The following is a 20,802-nucleotide window of genomic DNA, read 5'->3' on the forward strand; positions in this document are numbered from 1 at the left end:
ACTTAATTTTCACGTATTTAGGAAATGAATAGTTATTGTGACTTTTTTCTGTATTGTAGTTTAAATAACTTATCAAAACAATTGAAACTGGTATGATTATATTGCATTATTTTGACAAATAAAATTTGCAGAATTTTTAATTTTTTGGTGCAGAATTGCCCCAGGAGTTAGAGGAGGAAGAATCTCCACAAGGGGGATCCACTAAGATCTTCATTCAAACCCCCTCCTGCCCTGAGAGTCCCTTTCCAGAAGGGACAGAGGAAAATTAACTAGCCCAGTGTTTTGTCTTCACGCCCCTCCCTGCAAAAAAGTCTTGCACACTGATGAACATGGACATGGTGATCATTGGACACACTGGATACAAACCATGATTGTTATATTTCTTTTACCTTTCTGCACCACTTTTTCCAAAATGTTCATGAAGTTTTTCTGGGCGATTCCACTCAGCGATGTTAGCTGAGACTTTGCTATCAGCTCCAACAGCTGTGGATAAAAATAGAAGTTGCCAGCTAGAGTACAGAGATATTTTTCTAATCTTGACTTCTAGTCACATGACACAGCAAAACAGTTCAGATACTTGTTTACTGCTGGAATAAAAGAGGGCAGGCAGAACCACAATGAAGACAGATCCAAGGGGAGAAAAGAGCCAAACAATTAAGCACACAGTGGAGGAAAACAGGTTGTTATTTAAACTACTTTCTTTAACCCGAAATGTTGCTTCATGGTTTAAAGGTGTAGGAAAGCCACAAATTACCATTCAGACTAACAGACAATGACAATTCATACTGAAAGAACAATGGTATGTCAGTGTCCTTCACTAGTACATAAACAAATAGTGTGATAAGAAAACAAGAAGCAGAGACTCGTTTCTGAGAGAATCTTATTTATAAGCATAATCCTACAATTTACATATAATAATAAAATTCACTCTTTTGTTATGTGTGTTTTATTCTGGAGTTTTCATTAAGAGGAAAGATTGAGTCTTTTTTTTTTTTTGGAAGACAAACCAAAGTTCCTTCATTTTTATTAAGTTATTATTAGATCTGAAAAAATGTAAATAATTTATTTCACTTTTCCCTATTTATGCTGTTTGGTTTACTTTCTAACTTGTCAATGGATACTGTCTCAGTTTCCCTTTTCATTAGGATGCACTCCTAGTCAATGTGACTTTTTGGTTCCCATGTACTTGTTCAGTGCTGCAGTGTTTGGGTTGCAATTACTGAAGATGTTCCTATCCTTTTTTTAATTCAGTAGAAAAATAATTTTATAGGAAGCTTTTCTGTTAGCTTTAGGATTTGTAAAATTGTGGGCCAAAATGTTACTTGGCAGTAACCCTTTAAGCCTTTTAATGTATTTTATAAAATACACACTTTCTACATACCATTCCACTTGTTTAGATTCCTTTCTAAATTAGAACAGAATAAGAAAACCTTTATCTTACCATCAATCTACACATATTATCACAGGGCTAGCCTATTCATCCGTTATCATCAGCGATTATACTATCCCATTGCTGGGAAAAAGGATGAGTGCAGAGAAGTTGCAATTCCTTATGTCAAATAGCTAAGATGGTTACTGACAAGAGTTGGTAAGTCTTGAGTCGGGTTGTTTGCCTAGCTATAAGAACAACAGGAATGTAGTCATAAAATTACTGGTACTTTGCCATAAACCATGAGCTCATAGGGGTATTATTGCAATCATTTGCCCACTTTACTCAGCTCTGTTACCAGCATGTGACTGTCACCTAGGAGCTGCAAAGTGCCCCGAGTGACTGGTCTCCTCTTCCATTTATCTTCCAGGCCAACTTTAAACGTCAACAGATGGCTTTCTGAGTTTACTTTCTATTAATATCTTAAACCTCACATGACTGGTATAAAGCAACAGGAAAGAAAAAAAAAGTCCTATACAGTCTCACATTTTTCATGAGGGCAGTCTGCCTTCTATCATGACACATCATTTGGGCGGCAGAGTGGGGAGAAAATATGCAAGAATAGTCTTGTGAGGTAATAGTTAGTACATATATTGTAACAAAATTCCATGGTGGCTCTCACCTAAACAGGAGGGTCTGGTATATTACATGCTCTGAAGCATAAATTAATTAGCAAGATGTTGGAAATATTTTTAAATTTTCCCAAGATTTCTTAGAACAATGGATGTACAAACAAGAACATGTCCTTGCCCCAAAATAGCCTTAGTAATAATCTCCTAGTACTGAATTGTTTAACCTTGTGACCTTCAATTATCATGATCAACTTGCCAGACTCCATTTGTCCACACAGTAATGTGAGCACCCAGGTCAGCGTCTTTGGATTTCTTTACGTCTATACAAATTATGTCCCCAGTTTGTAATGTTCTAGAACTCCCACATAGGACAGTTTCCTCATTATATATAAGCAAAACTGTGCTGATATTCAAAAATACATTCAAAATCAGTCGTCTTTGCACAGGTGAAAAACACCAAGTGGTGCAATACCATAAAAAAAAAATTAAGAAATTGTGGCTGATTTTTCAAATTAAAATAAAAGTTAGATTCTGTGTGTTACCAACATTTTGTGCTTTGGTATATAGGAAATTAAATAACAAAATTAGGCAAACAAGATGAATTACAGTCCACGCCTTTCACTATGTTTATCAAGAGTCAATTACATTTAGAAAGTAAATTAGCACAGCTATAGCGTACCACCTTTTCAGCAGCAATAAGTAAGTAAAGGATGAAATTCTATATGAATGCTATGTCGTGACTGCTTCCTGGGTATTGCATTCCATAGCAAACTGCTATGCCAAGAATGAACAGCAAACACACAAAAAGACCCAAAGAAAACCAAACCCCAGATGTGTGAACAAAACTAATTTTCTTGTCCAGTATAATGACGTGGGTACCAGGGCAGTAATAAAGGTGTATGTAGGGTCTGCTCACGGTTACTCCAGATATACACTGGTGTAATTCCTTCAGAGCCAATGGTGTTATTCCAGATTGGATAAACAAACAAAAAAAACCCCACCTAAAATGTCTTTGAGTCTTCACTGAGAAGTCTGAAGGAATGTCTAGTATAGTGAATGCTTACGGGAAGAGGGTAGGATTAGAAGAGAAAATAAGAAAAGAGCAAGTAAAAAATCACTTAGAAAAGTTAGATGCCTGCAAGTCACCAGGGCCTGATGAAATGCATCCTAGAATACTCAAGGAGTTAATAGAAGAGGTATCTGAGCCTCTAGCTATTATCTTTGGGAAATCATGGGAGACAGGGGAGATTCCAGAAGACTGGAAGGGGGCAAATATAGTGCCCATCTATAAAAAGGGAAATAAAAACAACCCAGGAAACTACAGACCAGTTAGTTTAACTTCTGTGCCAGGGAAGATAATGGAGCAAGTAATTAAAGAAATCATCTGCAAACACTTGGAAGGTGGTAAGGTGATAGGGAATAGCCAGCATGGATTTGTAAAGAACAAATCGTGTCAAACTAATCTGATAGCGTTCTTTGATAGGATAACGAGCCTTGTAGATAAGGGAGAAGCGGTGGATGTGATATATCTAGACTTTAGTAAGGCATTTGATACAGTCTCGCATGATATTCTTATAGATAAACTAGGAAAGTACAATTTAGATGGGGCTACTATAAGGTGGGTGCATAACTGGCTGGATAACCGTACTCAGAGAGTAGTTGTTAATGGCTCCCAATCCTGCTGGAAAGGTATAACAAGTGGGGTTCCGCAGGGGTCTGTTTTGGGACCGGTTCTGTTCAATATCTTCATCAACGATTTAGATGTTGGCATAGAAAGTACGCTTATTAAGTTTGCGGACGATACCAAACTGGGAGGGATTGCAACTGCTTTGGAGGACAGGGTCAAAATTCAAAATGATCTGGACAAATTGGAGAAATGGTCTGAGGTAAACAGGATGAAGTTCAATAAAGATAAACGCAAAGTGCTCCACTTAGGAAGGAACAATCAGTTTCACACATACAGAATGGGAAGAGACTGTCTAGGAAGGAGTATGGCAGAAAGAGATCTAGGGGTCATAGTAGACCACAAGCTTAATATGAGTCAACAGTGTGATACTGTTGCAAAAAAAGCAAACATGATTCTGGGATGCATTAACAGGTGTGTTGTAAACAAGACACGAGAAGTCATTCTTCCGCTTTACTCTGCGCTGGTTAGGCCTCAGCTGGAGTATTGTGTCCAGTTCTGGGCACCGCATTTCAAGAAAGATGTGGAGAAATTGGAGAGGGTCCAGAGAAGAGCAACAAGAATGATTAAAGGTCTTGAGAACATGACCTATGAAGGAAGGCTGAAGGAATTGGGTTTGTTTAGTTTGGAAAAGAGAAGACTGAGAGGGGACCTGATAGCAGTTTTCAGGTATCTAAAAGGGTGTCATCAGGAGGAGGGAGAAAACTTGTTCACCTTAGCCTCCAATGATAGAACAAGAAGCAATGGGCTTAAACTGCAGCAAGGGAGATTTAGGTTGGACATTAGGAAAAAGTTCCTAACTGTCAGGGTAGTTAAACACTGGAATAAATTGCCTAGGGAGGTTGTGGAATCTCCATCTCTGGAGATATTTAAGAGTAGGTTAGATAAATGTCTATTAGGGATGGTCTAGACAGTATTTGGTCCTGCCATGAGGGCAGGGGACTGGACTCGATGACCTCTCGAGGTCCCTTCCAGTCCTAGAGTCTATGAGTCTATGATGCATTGTGCAAACTGAAAACCAAACAAAAAGACTAGAGCACTCTGAATAATGCCTGGTGGAATAAGGAGATATCAGACCAGCTAACATTTTGTAACTGTATATCTGGCTGTGTTAATTCCAGACCATGCTCCAGTAACACTGTTTGAAGACAGATGGTAGGAGGGAGTGCAGGGGAAAAGAGGTTAGTAAGGGCCTGATTCTTTGCGATGCTGAGTACCTGCAGCTCCCATTGATTTTAACTGGAGTTATGAGTGTTCAGCACCTCTGAAAAACAGGCTCTAAGGACCAAATCCTAAAAGACAACACTAAACACCTACAATTCCTATTGACTTCAGACTCCTAGTCAGAGGGAAGGGGGAAGAGAGGCTTGGTGACTCCCCCCATCCAACGTTTCCAGGAAGAGCCCTCTGGCCTCTGCCCCATTCTGATGCTTTTTACTTGAGGGGATTGTGGAGGGTAAAAGGAGTAAATGAGAAGTTGCAGGTAGCTCCACATCTCCTAATCTCCCTGGTCTAGGATTTTTTGAGTAGGTGGTAGAAGAGCAACTACCCTGTAGCAGCACAACAAGATACTTCAGGGTTTCTAGGCTATTAGGGGTGAAGAAAAAGTTACTCCAGCCCAATAACCCCTGAGCCCCAACCAGAAAGTCCCAGACTGGAGTGTTTAAAAGGGAGCAAGCCAGCTTGCTGCTGCCTCCTGAAGACCTTAAGAGTGGGAAGGCTACCGGATCTCCTTCCACAAACAGCAGTAAGGGATAAATGTGTGAGGGGTTGCAAGTGAAGAGACTTGTGGGTTGGGACTGGGAACAAAATGTGCTCCAAAAGGTGAAGCCAGGCAACTTTTGGTTTCAGTGAAAAAACAAACAAACAAACAGGGCTGCCCAGCACTAGTCAAACCTTACTTTGGGACTCCTATTAAAGCCATTATGGCATATGCCAGAGTACAGACCACAGCATCAGCCACTGACATGTGAGAACAGAATAGCTACTTTTGGAGCAGTTTTAGTTTCCTGTAGTGATGTATATGCCCTAGTGCCATACTCTAAAACACTGCCTAGCTAGAGCTTAGCTAAACCTTTGCTGCTGAACTGCACAGGTAAGTGGACTGAACTCATTAAAAGCTCAGTTTTCATGAAGTACATATGCATTATGTGCAGGACCGGCGCCAGGGTTTCTCGCACCCTAGGCGCACGGCCGTTTCGCCGCCCCCCGCACTGATCCCATGGTTCTGGCGGAGCTGCCGCAGGCATTCCTGCGGAGGGTCCATTAGTCCATGGCTCCAGTGGAGCTGCTGCAGGCATGCCTGCGGGAGGTCCACCAGAGCCGCAGGAACAGCTGACCATCCGCAGGCATGACTGCGGCAGCTCCACCGGAGCCGCGGACCAACGGACCCTCCGCAAGCATGCCTGCGGCAGGTCAACCGGAGCAGCCTGCCATCCCCCCAGCAAAATGCTGCCCCCTCAATAATCCTGGTGCCGTAGGCGATTGCCTAGGCTGCCTAAATGGTAGCGCCGACCCTGATTACGTGGTTCTTAAAGGGCAGCTTTCTGGAGTTAAAGAGGTGTGAAAATGTGTCAAACTAGAAAAGTCAGAGGGCCAGATCCTCAGCTGGTGTAAATCAATGGAGCTACACTGATTTCCCCCAGCTGAGGATATGGCTTTTAACATCCAAATGACAACAAATCTCCCAGACTCCCAGCACTTCTATTTGCTCTGTGGCTGAAGCCTCATATGCCAACTTTCAGCTTGAAGTGAATGTGATAGTGGATATGTCAGTGTCTGTACCATGAGTTATAATAATTTAAGTAACAGATGCTGCTATGTGGCATAAATCCAGGACTACCAATACTAAGTCTAACAGAAATTTAAAAATACATCAATTGAAGAGTGCACATTAGGCTAACAATGAGCTGTCCAGATCATACAATTATACTGATCTATACCCACGTACCTGAGGTCAGAATCAAGCCCTGAGCTTTTATGTGCTGAAATACAGTGTTACAGTGACAGCTTGTCATCTCTTGCAAAATGCTGCTATGAAACTATCACATGGTAAATCCTTCTGAAGCAAGGAAAGTCTGCAAAATCTCACTGTCATCTGATAAGTGAACATTTCAGAAAATGGTCAACAGCTTTGGAGGCTGCTGTGTTGTTTAAAGGTCTCATCTCATTTTCCTTGTTTATATGGCATGTACTTTTGTGCATTTTCCATTTTTAATAGCACTGTAACGATGACCACATCAAGATTAAAACACTGGGCCCAAATTGTTCTCATTACTATGTAGACCCAACTAGCTGAAAATACGCAGGGTTTACTCTGTGCCTAAATAATGTATAGCAAGACACAGGTCATTTTAACGTGACACTTGCAAGAATTTGTTTCAGGCATTAATAGTAACACCTGTTGAATATTTCCAAACCAGCTCCACCTCAATCTAACAAGTCGCTAATAATCTTGTCAAACCTTCAGACATAGCAAATCAATGCACTGTTAGGTTTTTTAGTCTGGGAGTCTCCTAAATAACATGATTCTTCTTTTGTAACCTACTTATCTAATAAGATCCAGCAGCTGAAAGTAAGAAGACTTAAGCCTGTATATGTTTTTTATGTTGACTCTTTTGCATAAAAATCATGCAAAGTAAGTATGGTAGAGGCAGTCCACGAGCATGTTGAACTGTTAGTATGAGAGCCCACTGAGCTATACAAAAATTGATACATTTTAGATAATTACAAAAATTGTGGACTAAAAGTTAGAGATACGATAGTAAAAATGTTTTAGGCCTATCACTGTTTGCCTCTCTATTCCTTCTCCAAGCTCATCTGTGGCTTTTCTCCCCTCTGCTTCCCAGCTTCAATCTGGAAATGCCACTACTTGGGAAGCACTTCCACATGCTACCATGGAATTAACCAGATCTCTGTAGTTCCATGGACATTTGGGGAAAAGGGTAGGAGGGGACATTAGCCTGCTGCTAGTCAAGGCACGTTCCAGGTAGTGTATGGCTCATTTGTGTGCTCCAGAAGTCCTCATCCTGGCTTGCAACAGACTGTATGGTGGATCTAAAGAGGAATCCATCTCCAGGAAGGGCCTTTCATGAGCAACTCCAGTGCACGTGGTATTTTATGAGCTATTATCCACCAGAGACTTGGCTCATGAAGGCTTTTATTGAAGAAACAAATTTTACATTTGAACCATGGTCCCCACATTTAAGATTGGCAGATTAAAAAAACAAAACAAACCATCAGTCATCTTAAATCAGAAAGCTTCATACTTTGTTAAGACTACTGGCAAAAACTTCATAAAGCTCAGGTGGGAGGTAATTCAGACAAATGAGAGCATGCACCGATTTTAGTCTTGAATGTTTTACTTCCACTATGGAAATGCCACAATTCATTTTACTTATCTCCTGGTCAAAGCTTTAAGCAGTCATAAATGTAAAACTTCTTGGGCCAAGCTGATTTCTGGTGCAACTTCATTAATGAATTTAGCCTAATGTTGGAAAGATGCTTTCCCAATGTTTTGGGCCTGACTCTCATTTACACTAAGGCCCCCTTTATGCCACTCTTGTAATATGAAGAGGCATGTAAATGAGAGTCAGGCCCTTTTCTCTTTACCAAATGGTATCTCAGAGCATGTAGCATGTTCTTTGAAGCGCTGGAGACATTTCTAAACAGGAGGAACAACCATCCTTTAGGATTCTGTGTCTCGCGTATGGGACTTGATTTTCAGAACTGCTGAGCACTCACAATGACAATTCAAGTCAGCAAGAGCGGCAGGGGCTCAGCCCCTCTGAAAAATCAAGCTGAGGGTGCTTAGTGAATGGCTCATGAGTAGCTCTTCCTACTACGATTGCATCTGGGGCTTACCTTAATTAAAGGGTACAAAGCTGCATGGAATGTTAGATATACAGCATTAGAAACCACCTGGAATACTCACTGCACCAGAGTTTTTCCACTTGCACGGAACCTTTAGAAGACAATATCTGAACTTTCAGTGATGAATCATAAGTGTGTAACTAGGGAAGTGATGGGTAGCAGGAGCTGAGAAGCGATTCCCTTACTCCCCTCCCATCATCAATTATCAACCCAAGTGAAAGAGGGGGGCAGGGGAAAGACATCAGGTCAACTTCTCATCCTTATTCCAATCTAAATTTAAGAAGTTATTTGACTGTCCTTTCTTAAAATCTCAAGAGAGTATCATGCCCAACATCCAGGCAAAGAAGGCTTATGATTATGTTGGAGGAGTGCTCATAAAGTCTGCCATGAGTCTGGAAACTGCATTTGACCCGATTTGTGGTAGCTTGCACAACAGCTTAACTAGTTCCATAACTGGTATTTAAAAAGAACATACGTGGGTGATGGGTATTATAAAATTAATTAAAGAGGACAAAAAAATAAAAAGGGGCCTAAATTAAGTTTCATGCAATTAACAGTGACCCCACTGGGCAGCAAGAGGTTAACTGCATGGTGATCTGAGTAACAGAGACACCTCTACCCTACACTGAGAGGTTTTGATTGGACATTCGGGATGCCTGACCTACATCTGACTAGACAACAGGTGAGGGATCCAAGGCTAGCCTAATGAGTATCATCTTTTTGGCTGACTCTTTTATAACATTTGGCTCACTGGGGAACAGCAACATGCCAGCAAAAACTCTGCACCAGAATCTAAACCCTAAACAGCTGGTGCTCCCCCAATGATTAACGGCTGATGAAATGTGAAAAGGAACCATTTATAGACAACCTTGAATTTTTAACAGGTTTTCTAGCTCGGTGGGTCTCAAACTTTTGTACTGGTGACCCCTTTCACATAGCAAGCCCCTGAGTGCAACCCCTCTAATAAATTAAACACCCTTTTTAATATATTTAACACCATTATAAATGCTGGAGGCAAGTGAGGTTTGGGGTGGAGGTTGACAGCTCGCGACCCCCCTTGTAATGACGTCACAACCCCCTGAGGGGTCACCCCTGTTCTAGCTGCTTTTTTGCCATTAAAAACTAGCTGATAGAATTCTCAGTCTCTATGAGTATACTCTGAAATTACGGATCCATTTGTGGATAACGTGCACGTAAACACATTACTGCACACAAAATCATGGAATAAAAATGACACCCTTTGAATGCTGCGAATGTGAGATAAACTCTTGGTCTTCTGTGAAAACCCAGAGTAAGAGGGCTTGGCATGGAGAACCTACACAGAAGCTTGGGGATAATTTATCCTTCGATCAAATAAGAGGCTATGCCAGGGCAACGGAACAGCTGATCTGTTGAAGCTGCCATAACATATGGATCTGTAATAGCAGCTCTGCTTTCTCACAGAGTTTGTAGACAGAGGTTCCTTGAAGTTAGCCATGATTCTATACAACCCACGCTCAAACTTCTCCCATCCCATAGCGTGTCACTGCAGGTTTAGCGTACGTGGCATTCAGAGAGCTGTAACCTTCACCTGCATCTCAAACGCACCATGCAGGGGAACCGTGGGCCCTCTGCGGTGCCCAGGATTTCATCTCATACTTTGTAGCATGCACCAAAGATGGAATTACATCAGCCAGAACTTGAATTTAGCTTTCAGTAAGGGGCTGGATTGGCAACCCTGAAGCTCTCCAAGAGCAGATACAGCACAGGCATCAACATTACAAAGTTCTTCCACAGTTCCCTGCCAGAGTGCTTCAACCATGAGCTGAATGGACCACCTCCGGAAGCAAGTACATGGTCAGTTCCTGTGACTATTGCACACTCTGCTGAGACTGTTAAGAAAACTGCTACCTCATTTATCAGCTTGTGACATGGAGACCTGCTCATTAGGAACACAGCTAAGATGGCCATCTCACTTCAGAGAGGCCATTGAACAGATGGCAATAACTTTACTTTAAACAACAAACACTGCCTCCACTCTAGTCACATACAGACTTAACACCTAAGAAGTTTCAAAATAAACAGTTTGATCAGGAAATCTGGAGGAAGTGTAGACCTTGTTCCATGCCCCCACACTAGCCCCCATTTTCACTGGATCTGAAGGAAGGCTATGTGTGATCTATCCTGCCCATGCAGCAATTTCTAACAGATAGACCCTCTTTTCCATGCATCAGAAAATGCTTCATTAACTAGTTCTTGAAGCTTCCCTCCTGAACTCAAGGAGACCACAGCACAGTCTTGTAGATCTTTTCCAGTGCAGAATTTGTTCTCAGTTCAGTTAAGTTAAGCAACTGGTGTCTGTGCTAGAAGTTACAGAGAAGTAAGTTATGGCCTTATACTCACCCTTACAACATAGTTGAACCGTCTGGAGTCTAGGATAGCATTTGAGAAGTCAAGTCTGTTAAAAGCTTCTCCCAAGGTGCAGTAGCCATGACGCTGAGAGTGGAAAAGAACAAAGCTCAGTCATGTTTTGTTGTACAGTAATCTGAAGAGAGAATCATGGGTGTATGTGGTCCAGGCCAGCATAGCATCTTAACATACTTATGGGGGCTTGCTAGGGGACAAACTCATTGCTGGGGTAAGTGGGCACATCTCCAATGACTTCAATGGAACTATGTCTATTTATGTCCCCAGAGAATGCAGCCCAATGGGAGTTATGACTGTTTCTAAGAAGAGAACTCAGCCCTATCCATGACCTCAAAATAGCTCAATTTGATCTCTTTCAATAATTTCACAAGACAGGGAAAGTAACACACTCCTAAGGCTCAATATGAAGGGCCTATGTACAATGTGGTTTCTTACAGCTGCTTCTCTCCAAACACATACACGGCTGAACTGTGCTGCTGAACTGTAGTGCTTTTCTTGCTAGGACTTACCTGTGGGAACACCTGCAGTTGTGCCGCTGCTTAGTTTACCACTAGATTTTGGTAGAAGCAAGCAAACAACATCATCTTTTTGTTTTAAATATGTACAGAGCTTAGCCCAGTGTAGCTCTGATTGAGGCTTGTAGTCACTACTGCAATAATAATCATAGGACAGATCCTCAGGTGGTATAAATTAGCACAGCTCCATTTATTTCAACAGAGCTGTGCTGACTTTCACCACCTGAGGATTTGGCCCCATAAAAAAAGCTGTTTGACAAATGCTATGGAGGAAATAAAACAGTGGGTACTTACTTCTTTTGTGCTTCCCTTGTGGACATAAATCCATTTTTCTTGATGGAAATCTATTGAGACAAAGACAGATTTTCTTCACTTGTTTTATATATAATAAAAACCTCCTTTCCTAACTTTGTGGAAAGACGAAGCCCAGTTCTACTTTCACAATAGTTCTATCATGGCACTACTCCACCGACCCTTGTGGAGTTGCTTCCGATTTACACCAGTGTAACAGATCAGAATCAGACCATCAATGAATTGCTTTGTTTCCACATTCGTTTATCTAAGGCAACAGCCAGGATCCTAGAAAAGGTTTGTGTTTCAGTGACACAGTCCAAGACTGTAGATATTTAATCTATATGCTGTGAACATACTACAGCCCCTTGTTTTTTTTGCTCTCTGACAATAAGCGTGGCTGACAGCCAGAGTTTGTTATTATTGATTTCATTAATTACTCATTACCTCAGTTACAGAGTTTGGATTAACATGTCATAAGACACTAGACTAATAGTCACTATAGTGTTAGAGTTAGAATTATATAGGCAGTTCCATTAGAAACGGCTTTCATCACTTGCATGATCCTTTCTAAAACAGAAAACAAAAATCTCATTTGGGCCTGAAACATTCCATGTTTTGTGGCAGGTCCCTTCCCAAAAGCTTCTCTTTCAGCCCTCTGAATAAGAGGAGTTATAAACACCTTTCCTCTCCTCCCTAGTGTGACACCACCGCCTTCCCCCCAAAACACACATCATGCTGTTGTATTGTTAACCCAACCTTGCAGAAAGACATCTCCAGGTATACAATAGCCGATCCAAGAGATAGGAACCCATGCAGCCCTCTCCCATCCCATTCACCTCACTGAGCTAGGACATTCAGTATATTACACAGTGGCCATTTATCAACTAACATTATTAGAGATGAAAAATTCCCCCACATCCCCCCACTCCCAGAAACACACACTTGATTTCCACAGAGAGGAAACTGAATGCCAAGATATATGGAAACAAAAGTTACACATGTGCACGAGTGCAGATCCTGAATCACTCCATTTAAGTCAGTGACTACGGTCATATCTGGGCAAAGGCTGTCACAGTAACAACTTGTTCACATTGCACATTTAACTACAATCATATAAAGGACTAAAGTCTCACATCAGCTGTTGAAAAGATCCTGGAGGTTCCATACTGAGCCAATAATACAGTGAGAATCATAACCTATTTCACTTTCTCTCTGTATATGTTGATGACTGTAGCCTTCACATGCATTAAATTTAGGTATCAATCCTGCAATCAGATCCACACATCCTTGTGTCTGTGCAGAATACCATGGATCCAGCCACATGAAGCCAATTATGCATATAACAGAGTTCAAACTGTCCTCTATTGAGAGCGAGTCTGAATCCTCGATTTCATTTTGCATGCATTTTGTGTAGCAGAGGTAGGATCAGAATTCACACTCAGGCTTGGAACCTCCATTAACATAAATGGGTTTTACGTGCATATCTGGAAAAGAGAATTAATTCAATCTGTTGTGCACAAGGAAGTCTATAGGAGGAAACAAAATAGAACTGATTCACTTGAATGTACCATAGGAAAAAATTACTCTCCCTCTGCCAAATACAAATGACAAAAATTTGAACACAACAAGTACAAACACTTGGAGAAGGGATTCATAACACAGGCATATATCTTCATATTAAAATGTATCCAAGTTCTCTACTTAGCTCAAACATGGGTGCAGAGACTCTCAAGAGACTTCTGGAGGTGCTGCAGCACACACAAGTGTCTCATACACTTCCTATATAAATGTGTGTGTGTTTTTTATAACCATCCTCAAGCAACTTTGGTTTTAAAAGTCCCCCATTTGCTGTCTTACACTGGATCTTTGTCTTGTTATTCAGCAGGTCCTTCTTTCTCTTCTTGGCAGCAACATCATAGTTCATGCTGTTGAAGAGATTCTCCTTGTTGTAATCCTCCTTTTTGCAGTAACTGTGAATGACACAAGGCAGAGAATCTGTTTATTCTGTGGTCCGGGGAATTTTTTAACTGTAAGAACTATATTTTACTTTTTCCACGTATCTGGTTCAAGGAACCCATGTTTGTTTGCTGTTAAACAGTTCACTCTAGTGCTGTTCTATACAGTTCACTCTAGTGCTGTTCTATAGAAAACTATAAGCAGTTTTAGAGTCCAATAATGAAGACCTTTTCTCATAAAACATTAAAATACCTCACACACCCAATTATTGTGCTAGATTATATACATAATTATAGTGAATAGGAGCACACCCAAAGCATGTTACACAATCAGCTTCATGACCTTGTAGTAGAGCACCCTTGTCCTTCCTTTTACCTCTGCCTGCTTGTCTGAGGTCATCAATTCCTATCATATGCTCTACCTAACTTAGATTGCAAGTCCTTCTGGCAGGGGTGTGCTAGGTTTTATAAAGCACAATGGACACCTATGCAGGCGTATAACCAGAGTGCTTGAAGAATTCACTATCTAGTTGTGAGTAAGAAGCTTTTTCTGCCAATTAGTGGAAGGGCTGGGGAGAAAACTAAGCTTTAATTAAAAACAAACAAACCCTAACTTTTATGAATACAAAGATAACACAACCCTGACTCATGTTTCGGTGGCTGTCTTCCAGAGTCTGTAGACAAGTGGGTGATATGTATGAAGGGTTGGGATCTGTGGCCAGAGTGTATTTTCCCCCTTCCTGCATTTGGAGAGGCTGTGCATTTCTTTTTGTTTGAATGTATAATATCTGGCAAAGGGACCTAGAGCTCTTTCTTTTTCCTTTTAAGAGTATAATCCCAAACTCACTGAAGTCAGTGGAAAAAGACTCACTGACTTTAAGAGCTTGACCCACAGCCCAGTGATGTTTGCCTAACTCTGAATTAAGTACTGTCAAGCTGCAGAGTGAAACTGAGAAGACTCTGGTCAGTTTCATTGCTGCTGTTCAGAAACCTGTGGAGAGCAGGGAAAGGCAGCAGATCCTCCTGCTGCTAGAGAGAGCTGTGAGCAGCAGCAGCAGTGGTGACACTGCACTGGTTCCGTTTATATAATGGGAGGATTGCGGGTGATGGGGAGAGTAGTAGAGACACACACATCCTGGTAGGAATCACGTGGTTACAGGACAGCTAGAGAAGCATCACATCAGGGGGCTCTGGGGTTGGAAATAGAAATGAAAAAAAGAGCGTCCTCCTTTCTAGGAGCCTGGAGGAAGAAAGTAGAAGGAGATCTGTACCGGAGGGGCCTGGTTTGAAAGTCTGGTCCTGTGTTTTCAGTTTTATCATCACTGGCTTCAGTTACACTTATACGGGCCTGTAAAGTACCTGTTTCTTGCTTTCCTCTTTCAAGAGAGGGGCCAATCTCATTACACTCCTGGGGCTCAAAAAAATGTTCCAATCTACCGCTTTGTACACTGCACTGAGAGCTTCCTGTGTGTGTGCATATGTGTGCACATGTGTGCACATAAGCAGTCCCTTTTGGTATGATGTTAAATAGTGAAGCTGTTCCCCTTCCTACTGAGCTCACCTTTAACCTTAGCTGAGCACTTGTGTGCTGTTTATTGTTCCAGTTTTTAAATAACATTTTTAAAATATCTGATGCTAGATAAATAAAAAGGAAAAGCCCCACTAAAGACAGAATTTTTCTCCCACCTCTCTCTGCTGCAAAACAAAGTAACTCAAAGAGATCAGCTTGCTCAAAAACAAGTGTAGACAAAGGATATACAACTAACAAAAGACAGTGTATCACAGTAATGTATGGAAGGTTAGTTATCAGCTTTTCTGCAGTGGCATGGAGAGTGTGGGGCTGTGCAGACAAATTCCATGACACATCCTTGCTCTGACATTCTGAAGTCTGGTTCTTAGTCATCTGACTAAGACTGTACAGAGCTAATGACTCTGCTCCTGAGGCAGTGTCTTCCTATAGTAAGCACGAGGAGTGTTCTGGTCTGATGCATATAAGTGGGTCCATGAGACTGAGACTAGAGCTTGAGAGAATGAAGACCTCCCACAGAGCCTGGGAACATGGAGGTATTAATGGGGTATAAAGAGGGATAATTGGTGGCTCCCCACACATCTTCACTCTCTTCTGTACCCTTCTGTTCACTCTACTTGCTCCCCACATCCACTCTTATCCATATGGTCCTACAGCAGCACCTCTCTGGGAGCCTACCTCTATGTCCTCTGCTGTCTAGCTTGCCTCTCTGGCTTCCTACCTCTGTAAGGAGTGGAGCTAGTGAGTCAGGGTGGCAGCATCGGAAAACGGAAACAGCTGACGGAACTTGCAGTTCCGCTGGGTATTACCGGTGCAGCTCAATTAGGATGTTCTGAATTAGGGATATACTTCTCTAGGCAGTTGGTTTTAGAAGGTTAAAAGTGGTCTATGTCAGAGACGGAGACGGGTGTGTGTGAAGTTTGGATTCTGTGGTAACTGTGGTTTAACTAGAGGAACTAAAAGAAAAGTGAGAATGCCAGAATAAAATATCAAGAAGGGAGCACTTAAAAAAAATTCCTGCACAAAAGTCAAAACTTTACTAAAAACAAATTCCACAGAACATGTAATTGTCCTATGATGAATTACTGTGCCAGATTCAGAGATTAAATTCAAATAATTAAACTGTGAAAGAGAGGCATCTCAGTTCCAATTTAAAACTTAAATCTCAACAACCCTGACTGAATTTACTGATGATTCTGTAACCTGAAACCTATATTATACCATTACTGGCTGAGACCTCGTGCATGGGGCAGTTTTACACCCATGCCAATCTACTTACTAAGCAGCAAAGAGTCCTGTGGCACCTTATAGACTAACAGATGTTTTGGAGCATGAGCTTTCGTGGGTGAATACCCACTTCGTCAGATGCATGTATTCACCCACGAAAGCTCATGCTCCAAAACGTCTGTTAGTCTGTAAGGTGCCACAGGACTCTTTGCTGCTTTTACAGATCCAGACTAACACGGCTATCCCTCTGATACTCTACTTACTAAGGGGTTCTTGCACCTTCCTGCCAAGCATCTGGTCTGGCCTGGTGTCAGAGACAGGATACTGGACTAGATGACTCTCAAAGAGGAACTGTTGCAAACTGGATCAGACCCTCTCTTTCCAAGTGAATTTAAGAACAGCTCCAATCTAATTATTTTGCAGTTAACAACAGTTATGTCTACCAATCCAGACATTCTTCCTATTTACATATCAAGCTGATAGTTTATAATCCAACCTTTCTTTTGAAAAGCTTGTTAAAAAAAAAGTACAATGAAACCCACCATTGCAAAGAGACAATGTTCCCTTTGCAATTTACAGCAAGATCATGTTTCCTTCAAGTTATCTTTAGTCGTTTCCATCACAACAGTGTGTGCGCATGCATTCTATTGTTTCATCTCCAGACCAGGTCATCAGCCTACACAATCCTCGCTCTGTGCTCCTTAAAAACAAGAATTGGTCTTGCAAGAAAGGTCTGCCCAATCACTTGCTTCAAAACCAGTTGGTCATCACCCCACAGTAGCAACAAAGTCTTCCTGCCTACAACCTGTGCAACACTGTAAACAGCTTAACTGCCTGCCTTCCAATGTTTTCTTTGAATGCAACGCAATCAAGCCACTCAGCCATGAAGAATACTATTTATGATCTGTGAAGGATTAATGGCTTCAGGGGTATCATATTTCTTAAGCTCAGGAACTGGGAAGCCTTAGGAAGTGTTTACTTCTGGAAAAAAGGGGGAGGGGGAAGCAGTTCCCTGGAAGTTCTCCAGGGGCAGTTTGGCAGTGGTTCAGAAGATTTTCAGTGACACTTGTTAAGGGCACAATCCTGCACCACTGAAGTCAATGGTAGTTTTGACACAGTCCTCAATGAACCAAGATCAGGGCTTTTTTGTTGATGCTGCCAGGTATATTTCTAAATCACAGCACATGAAAAAATGTGATCAACCCCACTCTCAGACATAAGTTACTGTTCACTCTCTCATAGGAAGGCAGAACCACACACACACTTAGGTAGGGCCAGTGAGAAGTGGAGTAGCTCTCTAGTGCCCATATACTTACTGGACCAAGACCTGCAGCTGGTGAACACAAGCACCTCCCAATGGGAAGTGCACACATTTAAGTAGCTGGAGAATCAGGCCCACTGTGTTTAGCCAGAGTCAGAGTCTTACTAATCCCTCTCTTCAACAGAAGTTGCATCTTTGTTTACATGCTTATTTTACTGGAACACAGATACGTCAGCAGACCAGATGACTCACTGGGGCTCCACAGAATGGCACCACATAATCCAAAATTGGCTACAATAGAGGTCTTAAAATTCCAGGCCCAGGTCTATGCTGTCAAGGCGGTGAGGCTTTAAAGCCCTGGGATAAAATTTTCAGCCAGTAAATATCCTGGATCCAATTTCAGCCCTGACATGAGCAGGTACAATTCCAGTCAATGTGAATTACGTAAGCAGTGAATTTGGCTGTAGAGTATCAATCTTTCCTTTAAATCCATGGATGCCTGATTTAGTAGCTAAAGGAAAGGACCAAGACCCAAGCAGATCTTGGGTTCTAGAGTGGCATGAGCCACTGACTGACCATATGACCCTGCAAATGACATTGGACCTTGATTATTCAACTAGGAGAGGACCTCACGGACAGTGAGATGCTGTATATGAGCCAACCCTTCCAGGATAAATAAGCTCCAGATGTTTCAGTGCTTCACTATCCTTACATGCTTTTGCTTGATGTTATCGATGGTAATGGAGTTTAACTTCCCCACTCAGACAGACCACAAAAATCACTAGTGCCAAAGGCTGCAAACATCAGAAACTAGGAAGATCATGAAGCATTAAAGTGGGGAGCCCAATGTCTCCCCCACATTTAGAAGAAAAATGGCCATTAAACATATTAAGAAGTGGGTAGAGATTCTAACCCTTCAATAGCTTTACATTTCTGGCTATAAAATAAACACATGTATCTTTACTTTTAGAGTTAAAAGTGACTAGACATCTTCATGCATCCGAGCATCTAATGAACAAAAAGCAGATCTCTGTTTAATGGCCCATGTTGAAGTATATGCCAAAGCAATAAACCAGGGGAGAGGGCCGTAACAAGCCTATTACAAAAAAACCAAAGAACCTGCACATTTTGTTTTATTTCAGTTTTTAAATATGGCATGCTCTGAAATGACAGAAGCCACTCAAATTAGTACAGGTTGCTTGTAACTCAATTGCTGTGGGACAAGTGCTCCAAATTGGTCTCCGTATTCATAGTTGCCACAGTGCCTACTACAGAATAAAGGACTGTATAACTAATCCTCAGATTAAATAACTAGCCTTTTTTTTTTTTTTTTTTTTTGGAGAGCAGAGATAAAGGGGTGATGCCTTACAAACAATAAGCAGAGGAGGGCTCCAGCAGTTCAAAGCTTCAAAAACAACCACATGTTCTGCTAGTTTTCCTTGTACAGTGCACTCATCCAAAAATATTTCAAAGGCTCTAATAAATTGGAAGACTGGCTCTCACAGTGAAGCCATCTTAGACCATCTGACAGCTCATTGCCAACTTTAACCAGACATAATGGAAGGCAGGCTTTTGCCCGACCCAGTTCCTATGCCTCAGCCAAATGTGGAGTAATTTAGATCCCCCTCTCCAGAGACTTCTCCCTGCTGGCCAAAGGAGATGTTTAGCCTAAACTCACAACAAAAAACAACCAACCAACCACCCATCTGCAGTCTGGTTTTTCAAAACTCTCCAGCTCTGAGTGGGAACGTTGCAGTGAACTCAAGAGGTTTGACAAGATACGATTGACTTCAGCAGCTTTCTAAAAACAGCGCTGCTTATTCAACACACACATTTAAGTTTTACTGAAACTACAGTTAACACGCAGAAAATAATACAAAGCAGCAGGATGAGTTTTCGTCTAGGAATTTATTGACGTTTCGTCTCCCAAACCTTAGCCCGTTTGAAAAAAAGCAGAACTCACACACACCACACATCTGGAGCGAGGAAGCCTTCGGACACATCGGGCCATTCCCTACCCATGCAGCCCAGCTGCTCCTTTCCCCCCTGCTTCTCTCCTTTTCAGTATGCCAGGGCTTTAGTTCTGGTAATGAGCTTCCTTCTCCTAATGACGCACACAAACAGAAACAAAGGCGCTGCACGCACGCACACAACGGGCAGCTTGGCACCTAGGGCAAAATAGGCTTAACAAACCCACAAACAATCGTTGTAGAGTGGGGCATCCCAATAATTGCAAAGATCGCATCCTCCCCCCCCCAAAAAAAAAACCCCATCCACCATAATGCAATACCCCCCCCTCAACAGAGTTCCAACCCCCTCCTCCGCCGAGTGCAACATCTTTGTGCCACGCACCTGTTTATATCACTGACATAGCCGCTGTGTCTCTCCTCCAGGAACCTGGTCCAGCCATCCGCCGTCTTCACCCAGTTCTGCCCCGGGGACCTCCAGTCCTGCCCTAGAAAAGGCATCGCGGCGCGGGGAGCTCCGCCAAGGCGCTTTCCCGGTCCCTACGGAGCCTGGAAGGGGCGTGCCGGGGAGGGGGTCCCCAGCTGCGTGGCTAGGAAGGGGGGGGGGGGGGATTTTGTACGACCGTCGCTCCGAGCTGTGTCCGTGTCCTCGCAGCGGCCGCGGCTGTATTTATCCGAGGGCTCTTTGTTGCCGGAAGAGCGGCGTTAGCCCGGCCCCTAGATCAGGGGGGAGACACGTGGCTTTGTTTATTGCTCGCGACTTTCTTCTTCGGCTCCTCCTGCTTGTTGCACAATCCATCCCCAGTGGAAACTTCAGATCCGGCCTCCGTGCTCGCTGGGCTGCCAAGTGTCCCTGACTTTGCCGAGAGCGAGTGTGAATAATAAACAAGAATAAAAATGAACGTCTGTCAATAAACATCTAATTCCAGCCGTTCTCCCTTCTTCTTCTGCAAGGCTTTGCGGTCTGTATTCCCCACGGCGGGCAGACAGATAAACTGATGGGACGGATGGATTCGCTGCGGAGATGCAGAGCTACAGGGAGCTAAATAGATTGATTGGATAGCTAGCTATGGGATTGGATATCTGTGGAAG

The 20,802-nt window shown here is 42.4% G+C and overlaps 1 protein-coding gene across 2 annotated transcripts in view; it reads right to left on the reverse strand.

Moving 5' to 3' along the window:
- The window catches only part of FBXO32 (F-box protein 32), a 36,387-nt gene extending 15,970 nt beyond the window's left edge, over positions 1–20,417 (reverse strand). Inside the window, exons 1-5 of one of the 2 annotated variants that reach the window (XM_030553786.1) lie at positions 20,096–20,417; positions 13,630–13,742; positions 11,773–11,822; positions 10,940–11,032; positions 390–483 (exon numbers count right to left, since the gene is read on the reverse strand). In XM_030553786.1, the coding sequence (XP_030409646.1) occupies positions 390–483; positions 10,940–11,032; positions 11,773–11,822; positions 13,630–13,742; positions 20,096–20,211 (466 nt within the window). In that variant the 5' untranslated portion in view covers positions 20,212–20,417. Of the gene's footprint in view, positions 1–389; positions 484–10,939; positions 11,033–11,772; positions 11,823–12,905; positions 13,257–13,629; positions 13,743–20,095 lie in introns of those variants that run through there. The other variant, XM_030553787.1, reaches the window with a different exon arrangement.
- Positions 20,418–20,802: the final 385 nt, after the last annotated feature.

The sequence above is a fragment of the Gopherus evgoodei genome, chromosome 2 (genome assembly GCF_007399415.2).
Source record: "Gopherus evgoodei ecotype Sinaloan lineage chromosome 2, rGopEvg1_v1.p, whole genome shotgun sequence".
Classification (NCBI taxonomy): domain Eukaryota; kingdom Metazoa; phylum Chordata; order Testudines; family Testudinidae; genus Gopherus; species Gopherus evgoodei.